This window comes from Rhododendron vialii, chromosome 6a (assembly GCF_030253575.1).
Source record: "Rhododendron vialii isolate Sample 1 chromosome 6a, ASM3025357v1".
NCBI classification, from domain to species: Eukaryota; Viridiplantae; Streptophyta; class Magnoliopsida; order Ericales; family Ericaceae; genus Rhododendron; species Rhododendron vialii.
Genome location: NC_080562.1, coordinates 34,354,450 through 34,365,977, shown reverse-complemented (window position 1 = coordinate 34,365,977; position 11,528 = coordinate 34,354,450). Strand labels below are relative to the sequence as shown.

The window sequence follows — 11,528 nt, the reverse complement described above, 5'->3', positions numbered from 1 at the left end:
AAAGCAAAAATTAAGAGAGAAAGTAGAGAGCACTGTCGATGGATTATGTGACTAAAGGTGGTTATTATACTACACCTTAGAAAATGGATCCGATAGCATGTGCGGTGTAATTTGAATCGTTCATTTGATAATCAATTGTTCAAATTTGTTGAAACTTTTACCGGTAAAAATATACTTTTACCAGTAAAAATATGAAAACAAATCTGAACCATTAAAAATATCATTAACGATTGCGATCACTTGAACCGCACCTCTTCCGTCCAAAGCTGGACTGCTGACAAGCCATTTCAAGAAAATATACACGACAACATCTATATTTGTCTACTTCCTAGTTAAGGGAGGGAGAGAGAGAGAGAGAATGGCGAAGATACCGGCGGCGAGGTTGACAAGATTTTCAGCGGCTTTCGAGGAATTAGAAGCTCGGGCTCGGCTGAGCGAGAGCAGCGGAAGCGAGCACTCAGCAGCAGAGGAGGAGAGTTCCGGTGACCTGTCGGAGCTAGTGGACTTGTTTTCGGAGAGAGATTGTGGAGTTGAAGGAGAGAGTTGTGGAGGTGGAGAGGGCGAGAAAGAGAGGAGTTGCAGGGAACCGGAAATGTATGGCGAGGAATCCGAGACGAAGCGGATGTTGAAGAGTTTGATCGAACACATGGAGGAGGAGGAGGATGGCGGCGTGAGGCGAGTGATCAGTGCTGAGGTCGAGTCGGCATGGCGAAGCTTGGGGAGTGTCGGTGGTTCGTCGGACGAGATTAAGCGTCGCGTGATGAGTCTGTTGCGCCTCAAAGGTTTAGATGCAGGTAATTTAGGCCTCTGGCAAAATAAGTAAGACGGCTTTTTTTTTTTTTTTAATTTTATTCGTGTATTTGTTAATTTTGATGTCAAATTTTTGTGAATTATTGATTCGTTTTGACAAGAGAAATTGAAACAGTAAAAATTTATATGATCGAAACTCATAAATTTTTAATTAAAAAATAAAATAAATCAAAAAGATAAATTTATTGACTTATTTTTATTTTTATTCAAAAATATTATAGTTAAGAGTAGTTAATTGAGTCCAAACCCATAAGTTGACCATTGAACACATGATCAGTGGAACCCTACTTTTCAGGTCTCTGCAAATCCCGGTGGGACCGAACCACCCAGACCCCGGCCGGTGAACATGAATACATGGACATCGTCATCGCTGGAACTCGCTACATCATCGACACATGTCCAGCCGCTCAATACACAATCGCTCGACCAACTGACCACTATGCGTCGATGCTACAACTCTTCCCTCAGGTTCTTGTTTGCAAAGGAGTCGAGCTCAAAAAGTTGGTGAGGTTAATGTGCACCGCGATGAGACAGTCCTTGAAGAAGAAGGAAATGCATGTGCCGCCGTGGAGGACGAACGCCTACATGCAGGCCAAGTGGTTCGGATCGTATAAGCGAACTACGAACGGTGTTCCTGCGACGAATGTAGCATCTCGTGGTGGCTGTTTGGCCAGAAAAAGTTGGGTTGGGTTTAGGACGTCGCAGATTCTTCTAACTAGTCAGCATGTGTGTTTGTAGAGGTGAGGTTGGGTTGGGTTGGGTATAGGTGACGGGAACTTGAATGCTGCCTTGGAAGGCATGCACTTGTAAATCTGTTGTCCTTTCGCTTGTGGATGATACTAATGTAGGGACCCAAGAGAAGAACGGCAGTTCGGCACTGCCGCCAAGCACCTTCGCTTGGCAACATCTCCCAATCCGTCCCTAATGTAGTGAGCCGCTAAGTTGTCTCTTTTTTTGTTGTGAGAAATAACAAATCAACGTATGAAAACCTAAATACAGGGAGTTAATTTTTTTTTTTCAATCATGGGAAGGGACAACCGGTATGGCTTTCTATCATGGGCTTGGTCAAGGTTCGCAATTCTCATCCACTAGAGATCAGCTACAGCTACACGTTCCGATTGACGTCGTCGTCACAGGGCACTGTCGCAAGTTAACCCAGTAATTTTTTTTATTAACCTATTAATTATTGGAATATTTGACTGGGAGGCCGGCAAACTATGACTTGGTGAGGAAATTTGCGCCTTATGCCCGGGGGATAATAACTCATCGCCATAACCCTCACCAAGGTGCGAGTGGGACCACAAGGCCCTCCACACAGCATCGGGCTCAAGAGCCCTACTATTGAAGCGGGATTTCAACCCGTAACCATATGAGAGGAAGGAAATTTCACCCTAGTAATACACACTAGAGAATTAAAACTTAAAATCTACCTACAGTAGCCCCTAGAGGCTAACTGTTAGCACCTTGATTTCCAAGGCTTGCTAAGCTTAGCTAGCGGTGGCACCTTGCACCCTAGCCAACCGGTGAAAACGAAGGCATGCATGAGGCAGGCATGTCTTTACAAGGTGACCCGACGGTGTCGGTTGGTGTCGGCACTGGTCCCTAAGGCAAGTGACAGTCGTGATGCACATGATGGCCCGATGATATCAAGGCATGGATGCTAAACGGGAAGCAGGCTTGTGGGACAAGGCAATCAAGAAAAACGACTAAGTATTGGGAGCTGGAGTTGAATCACAAAATTGGCCAGGCAGCCTTGAGTTGGCTCGGGCAAAACGGAGGCAGACTTGAGTTGGCTCAGGCAAAACGGTTATTGACGGTTAACAGCATTCTGCACATGTTGCTGGCAGCATGGGACAGGTGTCCAAGGCAGAAACGGGCAGTTATCGGCAGTTATTTCCAAGCAGTTTCATGTTTCAGTGTGTTGGCAGATTCTGGCAGTGCCAGCACAGCCCTAGGGCAGTTGGGGGTGTCAACTGCAAGATCATGGGTTGGCCCCATGATCTCATGTACTTCGTGGCCACGTTTTTATGATTGTAAGCCTATTTAGGCAAGCATTTTCGTAGCCTAAAGCAGAGAGAGGATTGTTCTGTCTAGGTTCTTGAGTGTATTCCTTTGTAAGTTGGTGCTTAATAAAGGTTGGGACGGTTCCCGTAACTCTTGAGTGTGTTTCTAAACGTTCAAACATATCGGGTGTGTAAGTAAACACTAGTTGGCTGAGACCAAGTTGTTGGCAAACTTGGTGCCATCACGGGTAGATTTCTAGGCGAAAAATAGCCCCGTGCAAGATTTTGAGCCTCCTGCCCTTGTCTATCTCCTCAGTATAAACTAACGTTTCAGTTTCGACAACAAAATAGATACAATTCTCGCAGTAAGCAGCTGTAAAAGGCCGGTCCGAATTGCAATCTTTGCGTCTCTTGATATGTTGAACCGCTATCAAGCTCTTAGAGAACACTACTCTCACTCAGTGAAAACTGCGATGAAAACACCAAGGCTTCCGTGTATGCCAACAACACCAACAGAGGCTAGAGCATGCCCGCCCACGCTCGGCCCAAAGCATACCATAGTCATTTCGTCCTTATCACCCGTGCAACACCAGTCCTCATGGAGTTTCTGTTGCAATCTCCAATCACTCACCACATGAACAAGAGAGAGTGACAGAGACACAAAGGTTGAACAATTTTACTTCCAACTAAGCCCATACACAAGGCAGGAATCAAGCGATTGGCGAATCAAAGTTGAACTCTAGGGCGGTCTAGTGATAGCCATTGATCAAGCAACAATGTGCCCACATCCGTTGATGCACTCGGTTGCCTATAGAAGGGAGTTTCGTCAAAAAGTAGAAAACAAAAAACCCGTCAAGAGTAATGGGAGTATCGATTTTCAAGAATTATGAACGACGTGATTATTTTCAAAAGAAAGACAACAAAGTACAATATACTCCGTATCACGCAACTTTTAATGAAAAACTGGATCAAAAATCTTTCTTCTGTATGACATTAAGAGCAACTAAAAGCTCTCACTTTTTTTTCGGCAATACGCATCAGCCTGTGTAACAAAGACACTTACTGGGCACACAGAGCAAATATTCACAATAAGCTGATCGGATACAACAATTACGTCAATAATACTGTATTTAACATCCAAATTCAACCATCTACAATACAATACAGCTCCCACCATTCAAATTATGACAAGCAGCCTTTCTTTAATCACATGTTTGTGAATGTCACAGCACATTCGTACAACCCTCTAAATCTTTCACACACTATACACATGGATGCACAAATCACCACAATTGAGTTTCTGTTTCCAGTTCTACCTTTTCTCCGCACCTCAACTTTGTAGTCTGCTTCGTTCTGAAATGCGAATACCATGCCTAGTAAGCAATGCATGTCTCGAGGGACGATTTGGCGAGCCACAACAAGCCCGGGTCATTACGCTTCAACACCAAATAAGTTTCTGCCCTTCCAATGTCATCCGACACGACATCTTCATTGAAACCAATCAAGGAAAGAATTTCCATAGCAGCTGCGATCACAAGCAGTGGAAAAAAGAACCATTGTTAGAGTCTGTGAAGATGGACCATTTTAACAAACCTATAAGCCAACCTAGTTTATGCGAGGCGGTCATGATCTAATTTAGACAAGCTGATTTATGCGGGGCGGTCATGATCTAAGATACTGCCAAGCTGATTTTCGGAGTTCCACAAGGGTGTGGATGTAATTTCTGGAGCATGCCAAGCATGACACTTTAAATGTTTAGGTGCCCTATCTTATGGTGGATGTTATGTATTCCCCAGTATTTGATAACTTCATAACGGGCTTATCTAAATCCAAAGTTACACTGCTGATTAGAACTCTCTGGTACTATGTACGGATAGCCCATAGGTTAAAAGAAACTGTAATCCTTTGCTTGAAGTCCAAGAAGCGAGAGTGAAAAGGACTGAAACAAAAACAATATCCAAAGGCATGAGAATTACTCCATACATGAAGCTGAAACCAAAATCATTGTTTGGCTTAGGCGATGTGCGGTTTCCCAACACAACATTCAACATGTAGAAACCAAAAACTAAGTCAAAACTTAATGCTAGCTTTATGGAATTAACAGAAAATGCAAATCAAAGACGATAAAAAGAAACAAACCTTTGTAATTCGCTACATTTCGTCGGATGATTGGATTATCCTGGTGTGTGTAACAGGTACATGAAATCAGTGACCAAACTCTCTAGGCATTCACAGTAAAGAAAAGCTACCACGAAAAACAGGAAGTTACCTTACGGATTCTTTTGAACTTCATCTCAGAAGGGTGTTCAATCACGTTCCTGAAGTCAAATGTGAGAAATTTCCAGGCGTCAATAATCCAAAGCACTAATAAACAGATATTTCAGGATAAACAGAAATATCTAGCCAGAGTATACCTAATTATCTTAAATAGGGTCTGGAGGACCCCACTAATCTCTGTGGGATTAACTTCAGATTGCAGCGTCTCAATTGCCTTCTGAAGCCGGGTACATATTATAGTAACAGGGTCTTGGATTCTCTGTAATTCTTGATCATCCAGATTAGGCTCATTAGTTTGCGCGCCTCCATTTTTTAGAGAATCATCAGGATCAGGTTCTCTGTCATCCCTACTCAACTGGCTTTTGTTTTCTATGTCTACAATCGATACAGCACCACCTTGATCAGGTCTTGCAACGTTTCCACATCCCATCTTCTCTTGTTCTACTTGATAATCATCAGGATCAGGTTCATCAACAGTCTTGTTTGACACTTCTGAACCGTCGGGATCAGGTTCTTCACGCGCCTTACTTCTAGCTATCTCCCTCTCAGTTGCAGAAGGTAAAAACTGTGTCATGAGAGAATCATCAGGATCTGGTTCTAAACTAATTATGCCTCTGGTAGATCCTGAATAAGGTTCTGATTCCATGGCTTCAACATTTTCAATATCATCAGGATCAGGCTCGAACTTATTCTGACTGTTCGAGCAGTCATCAGGATCAGGCTCATCATCTTTCCAGTGAGCTTTGTCAGAATTCTTAGTGTTCAGATTTCCTATTTCTTCCACATCCATGGATTCGGGTTCTTGGTGAACACCAAGTCCAAAGTCATCAGGGTCATGATCCTTATCCACAGGAGATACATTTGCTAATCGGCGATAAGCGGCAGCAACTGAAATCGCCCGTGCATTAGCCAACTGATCAGGTGTCTTTCCCCCAAGTTTATGAGAAGAACTACTGTGATCATCAACAAAAAACTCCTCATAGTTTTCTGAATGCCTGACTCCACTTAAAGTGTGGCCCTTTGATCTTGTCCAATCTAAAGCAGCAGCTTCTTGGTTAAGCTGTTAAAAAAAAGATCTTAACTACGTAAGTCCACATCACTAGAAACAGTAATGTACCTCGAGTCTCACAATGCATATAGGAGGACAGGTGCACACTCGTTAATACCTGTTTATCTAGACCAAAGAAGCTCGCATCATGCTCAGAATATACCATGTGTGCCTGAACCAACCAGAAGAACAAATAGTGCCTTAGATGTTAGTTGTTACAAAACGCACAAATTTGTCTAAATAACCACGAGACAGACAAGATTGGTTGAAGAAAACATCTTACAAGTTCATGCAATAGAGTTTTCTTTATACTCTCATATTTCCTGAAACCCTTGAGATCATCAGTTCGAAGGCGAAGGGATATCTCCTCTCCTTGATTCTGTAGCAGCAGACAGAAGTCCAAACAAGCTATTAAAATATTGAAAAAAAAGAACCTTCGCAACATATAGCTATGCACAATTATCACCCTCACCTTGTTGAAACCAAGAAGGCACTTGGGACTCACACCAACATAACCCACTGGGGCCATCTCTGTCATGATTCCTACCCGCCAACGGTGCTTTTTAAGCAGCACATGGAACGTATGCTCAGTCAGAACAGGAAACAAGTACACATCAATCAGCTTTTTGATGACAATAAAATGCATCCAGTAGTAATACCTTATTCATGATAGCAACAATTCCAGGATCTGCAGCAAGCATGTGCATTCTTTTAAGTGCCTCTGAAGCTGGAGGACTCAACTGTAAGAAAGCATAAAACTAGATCAACAATACATAATATAAGCAGGGGAACTGGAATTTTTCAAATGAAAACCTGCATTCCAGCTAAGTGATAGTATCGAAAAAAGCAGTTCAGGGTACTCAAATAACATGCCAACAAATTTAACAAGGAATTGCACAAGTTGCTCCAACCAAGGGAGTTCTCTGAATAATGGACCGGATACTACTAACCTGTTTTAAATCCATCTTGTCTTTTTGAAACTTATGATCTGATTGATCTCTACGAGAGAGAGAGAGAGAGAGAGAGAGAGAGAGAGAGAGAGAGAGAGAAGCAGATGATAAAAAGATCAAAACAGTAAAAACTGAAGATGCCACAAGGAGGTCTTTAACTGAAATCGAGAAAATGCTGAACCCTAACCAATTTTAAGATTGCCTCCCAAATCTTAAAACTCCGACCCTCCAAAAGGCAGTAAATAAGAAGCTCTTTGGATAGGTAAGAATGTAGCAACAAGAACACAACGCTCCAACACTTGATCCTCCACGTAGTATATATCCAATGTATTAGCATATGATATGAGTCATGACTACATGACTCCACAAAAGAGTCAACACAATCTATGTAGCACAAACACGGATACGGAAACGGAAATGGGACACGGCAATTCTAAAAAAATGGGGATACAGACACGGTGGGGGACACGCCACGTGTATAAATAAATAAATAAAATATATTATCATTCATAATTTTTTTTTATGAACCATCATTGTATATGAATAATTTCATTTATTGTATAATTTTTTTTCAAAGGCATAATTACAGTTGACTCCAATTTTTTTGAATAATTTCATGTTAACCCCCCAAAAATTAAAAATATTATATTCTGACCCCCAGCCGTGTCCCCAGCTGTGTCCCCTATCAAAAAATAATAAAAATTATTGGACATGCCACAATACGTGTCCCCGTGTCCAATACATGGATACGGTGCCCTTTTGGAGTGTCGGTACTTCATAGAACACAATGATTCCAAACAAAAAGAGAACACATGCCCATCCCCAAGACATTGCCAACTAGTAAAACTGGAAATGACATGCACGAGCGTGGAACTGACTCCTCCCAATGAGCGGCCATAAGATGTGCAATCTTAAATTAAAAAAAATGCATTACTTCGCTCAGATTCATAAACACAAGCGCTTTTCCATTAGTGTTTTATGACAAGAAATCACTTTTTTGTCAAACAATTCATCTAATCAAGTGACAATCAATCTATTGCTTCAGACTCAGAGTCCACTGTTAACTGTTAAGTTTCCAAGCCACGTGTTAGTTCATTAAAACAATTTATCTACTCATTCTACCCGACTCCACTCATGTAAATCAGTTTGTTACTTTCTTACTTCAGTAGGCCAAGTTCAGATTGCCAAACAAAATTAGAAACTAGTAGCCACCTCAAAAGAACAAACAATTCGAGTTAAACTCCTTATTCTGTCTCACTTCTTCTGTCTTTCCACTTAATAAGTGTAAACCCCAGGATTTTCTGATTCTCTCAATCCTCCTGTTTACTTGGACTTAAAATACTGCAGAAGTAGATAAGCAATACCATGTATGGGGGCAAAAGTGAATAAAGGACAATCAACTAGCAACATCTACAAACCGGAATACCTCTATTCCGGGGATATGAAGGGTGCGAAATTCACAAAATATGTATTGTCCTTGTGGAAGTTTCAGTGAGCCATGGGGCCTGTCCAACATTCTCTGCCTCATTCTCTTTTCCTCTTCCTCAAAGCCAGCTATCCTCAAGTTTGCCTTCGCATTTTGAAGAATTTCATCCACCTCATCTTTGGGCACCCCCATCATCCTGATAGACTTCCCCTGAATGAAAACACGGAATAAGTCGCCATGCAAAAGTCAAAAAGTTTCTCAGCCTACCAAGAAAATTTTAACAAGACAATAATGCTGCTCCTGGAAAGCCCAATAAAGTGACGTTTCAGTTCCAGAATCACAGGATCTAAAAACTGGATCTTTCTTAACCGGTGTGAATTAGTGTGTCATGTGAACTGCAGTTCGAAAAATTCAACCCAATGAATAGTGCTCAACAAAGATAACTAATTCATCATAACAGATTAACCAATCATGCCACACAAGACCATTTCACTCTATTACTTGGTGTCCCAACATATATCAAGACAAAATTGTAATTCATGGTAGTTAGGAAAACTATGAACATGATGGTCTTAAGCTAAAGAGCATAGATGCTTCTAGTTTGCCTCTCAGCTGCACAAGAAACATAACGATGCTTCAGCAATAAAACGATGTTCTGCAATGCAGCAATAAAGTATAAGATCTACTAAAGCAGTCGGAGGTTGCGCATTTGATGTACACTGGAAAGTTTGAACAATTCAATAGCAAATCGAAAAAATATTCTAATGTTATCCATCACCTTAACACAGCAATTAAAAGTAAAGAATGTAACCTCGAAAAAGGATATTTCTTGCAAATGTAGACGAGAGTGTTCCTCAGAGAAAGGGGATAGCAATTTTGAACTTTGATCGAAAGCCCGTGGTACAATGAGACGCATAGTATCTGCTTTAACATCGGTCAATTTCTGCAGTTCATGCCCTAAATCTTTGAGAGAAGCAGCTGAATTCATCTCCACAATGAACTTCTTCCCCCTCCATGTAACTGTAATATTGTGAGTGCTCATTTGCTCATGTATGATATACTGAAACAAGATCAAGAACATTAGAGGAAATATTTCACAACAATTAAACCTAGTCAACCAAGGTAACAACTTTAAAACTGAAACAAGATCGAGAACATAGGAGGACATATTTCACGCAATTAAAACTGAACCTAGTCAACCAAGTAAGGTAACAACTTTAAATAAAAACCAACCCGATTTGCCACAAGGCTTGATGGCTAACTATGCACAAGTATTTCTTTAGTCGTATGATGACAAGCAGGGAGGTTTAGCTTACAGTGATAGAGCACTAAAAAGAATAGTCAATACAAACTCCTAAACTGAAGGACATTTAAGTGGGAGCTTTTATTTTACAGATGTGTTCGCATAAAAGTGGTACAGCAAATTATAATCACCTAGAATGTTACAAGGTTCATTCCAATATAGCATAAATGGGTGCTTGGAGGATCCTCCTTGGAAGATAGCTTAACATAGGCCCATGATGTATTGCCGAAAATGTGATCTATTTTAAGATTCTCACTGGCATTATTCGGGAAATATATACCCAATAAAATCAAGTGGACTACAACGTGTTGGCACTGTAGAATCCTATTGACTGTTCCAAGGCAAGGTTGTCAAAACCGTATATGTATGATGTATCGCTATTTCATTTTATATAAGTATTGGCATTCGAATTGCATATGGTAAGATACGTTAATAAATGTAAGTTAAAAAAAATTAGTTATGTCCAGCATAACATATGAAGTTCATTACACATTGACTAAAAACTTAGATGATAAAAAAATTTCACATCTCCAATTATATAACACGTTCTAACAAGAACTAGTAGTGTATCGGTTCATAGATCGTGTAGGTATCCCAAGAATTTGTACATGAACATAAGAAAATATTAGAGATATGAATTGGTTTTACCTGTAAACATACAGAATCATAAGATACGTATCACAAACTTTACCATGTGTATCGCAGGATGTTTTCAACACCGTTCCAAGGACAGAAACTGACATAGGTTGGTACACTTTGACAACAAAAGCATAGCATCCCCATGTTCTTCATTTCTAGTTAACATAAAGAGAGGTCTCATGCAAGCCGGACACTATACCAAACCTTATTATTCACGAGTTGAAAATTCGGCATCAAAAAATTGGAGTCAAACCCAAAAATTCTTTTGAGTTCTCTTTTTATTCCAACCATATATAAACTACAACTCTCCAACCAAATAACAAAAAACCCAGAACGGTCTCTTCATAAAATGCTGAAATTAGCATCGCTAAGCTCCCAGGCACAACCCAATGGAACAGAAATTCAACTTGGAATTAACAAAAGAAGCTAAAACCACAGAACACACACCCACACAAAACAACGAAGAAAACTCATCAGATCAACACCCATGTTTCCTTTGACATCAGAAACACGAAAACCATAGCAACAACACTTGAATTGCGACCGAAAGTACAAACCTTTAACCAACATCCAAGTCCAATTCGAATGCAACAAGATTTCCTCAATCAATAGCAGCATAATCTCGATGATTACTCCCAAAAAAAAAAAAAGTTAAAGAAAAACCTAGATTGAGAATATCCGTACCTCAGCCTCAGGTGCTGTTCGATCGAGGAAATGAATTGATTACTGATCAGATTTGAAACCCGCGTTATATATACGGGAAATTGGGAATCGCCGATTGGGGGGGTAAAAGGGGAGGCGGCGTATTTTAGTATTGACGTGATGTGAGTTTATTGGGCGGTGGGTAGAGAGTATTACGCACGTGCTGGCGTAAAGCCCATTTGGAAGTATCTAGAAGCTGGTATACTCTACTCCATATAACTTATATATATATATATACACAAATTATAAGGTGAGGGATTCCTCACTTTGTTAAAATGCGGGACTTTCATTTTCTGATCAAATTTTGAAAATCCGAACCGTTCAATGTGTGCAGAACGTGATTTTAAGGGTCCCCGCGAGAAATCAGCAA

General features: G+C 40.6%; 2 protein-coding genes across 2 annotated transcripts; one reads left to right on the top strand and one right to left on the bottom strand.

Annotated features, from left to right (window-relative positions):
- The first annotated feature begins 252 nt into the window (after nt 1–252).
- Nucleotides 253–1,804, top strand: LOC131328928 (uncharacterized). The gene is made up of 2 exons (XM_058361899.1): nt 253–794; nt 1,106–1,804. The coding sequence occupies exons 1-2, from the start codon at nt 359–361 to the stop codon at nt 1,546–1,548; spliced, it is 879 nt and encodes a 292-aa protein (XP_058217882.1). The 5' UTR covers nt 253–358; the 3' UTR covers nt 1,549–1,804.
- Nucleotides 1,805–3,893: 2,089 nt separating this feature from the next.
- Nucleotides 3,894–11,298, bottom strand: LOC131328926 (uncharacterized). Its single transcript, XM_058361897.1, has 11 exons — nt 11,141–11,298; nt 9,326–9,574; nt 8,515–8,724; nt 6,798–6,878; nt 6,611–6,697; nt 6,422–6,517; nt 6,257–6,310; nt 5,228–6,150; nt 5,083–5,131; nt 4,953–4,992; nt 3,894–4,338 (listed from the first exon to the last, which is right to left on the bottom strand). Exons 2-11 carry the CDS (start codon nt 9,554–9,556, stop codon nt 4,187–4,189), a joined length of 1,923 nt encoding a protein of 640 aa, XP_058217880.1. The 5' UTR covers nt 9,557–9,574; nt 11,141–11,298; the 3' UTR covers nt 3,894–4,186.
- Between the last annotated feature and the right edge of the window lie 230 nt (nt 11,299–11,528).

Coding starts and splice junctions, on each gene's coding strand:
- LOC131328928 (XM_058361899.1), top strand. CDS start 359: ATGGCGAAGATACCGGCGGCGAGGTTGACAAGATTTTCAGCGGCTTTC. Junction 795..1,105: donor CCTCAAAGGTTTAGATGCAG/GTAATTTAGGCC, acceptor CCTACTTTTCAG/GTCTCTGCAAATCCCGGTGG.
- LOC131328926 (XM_058361897.1), bottom strand. CDS start 9,556: ATGAGCACTCACAATATTACAGTTACATGGAGGGGGAAGAAGTTCATT. Junction 8,725..9,325: donor AAGAAATATCCTTTTTCGAG/GTTACATTCTTT, acceptor GTTTTCATTCAG/GGGAAGTCTATCAGGATGAT. Junction 4,339..4,952: donor AAATGTAGCGAATTACAAAG/GTTTGTTTCTTT, acceptor TTGTGATCGCAG/CTGCTATGGAAATTCTTTCC.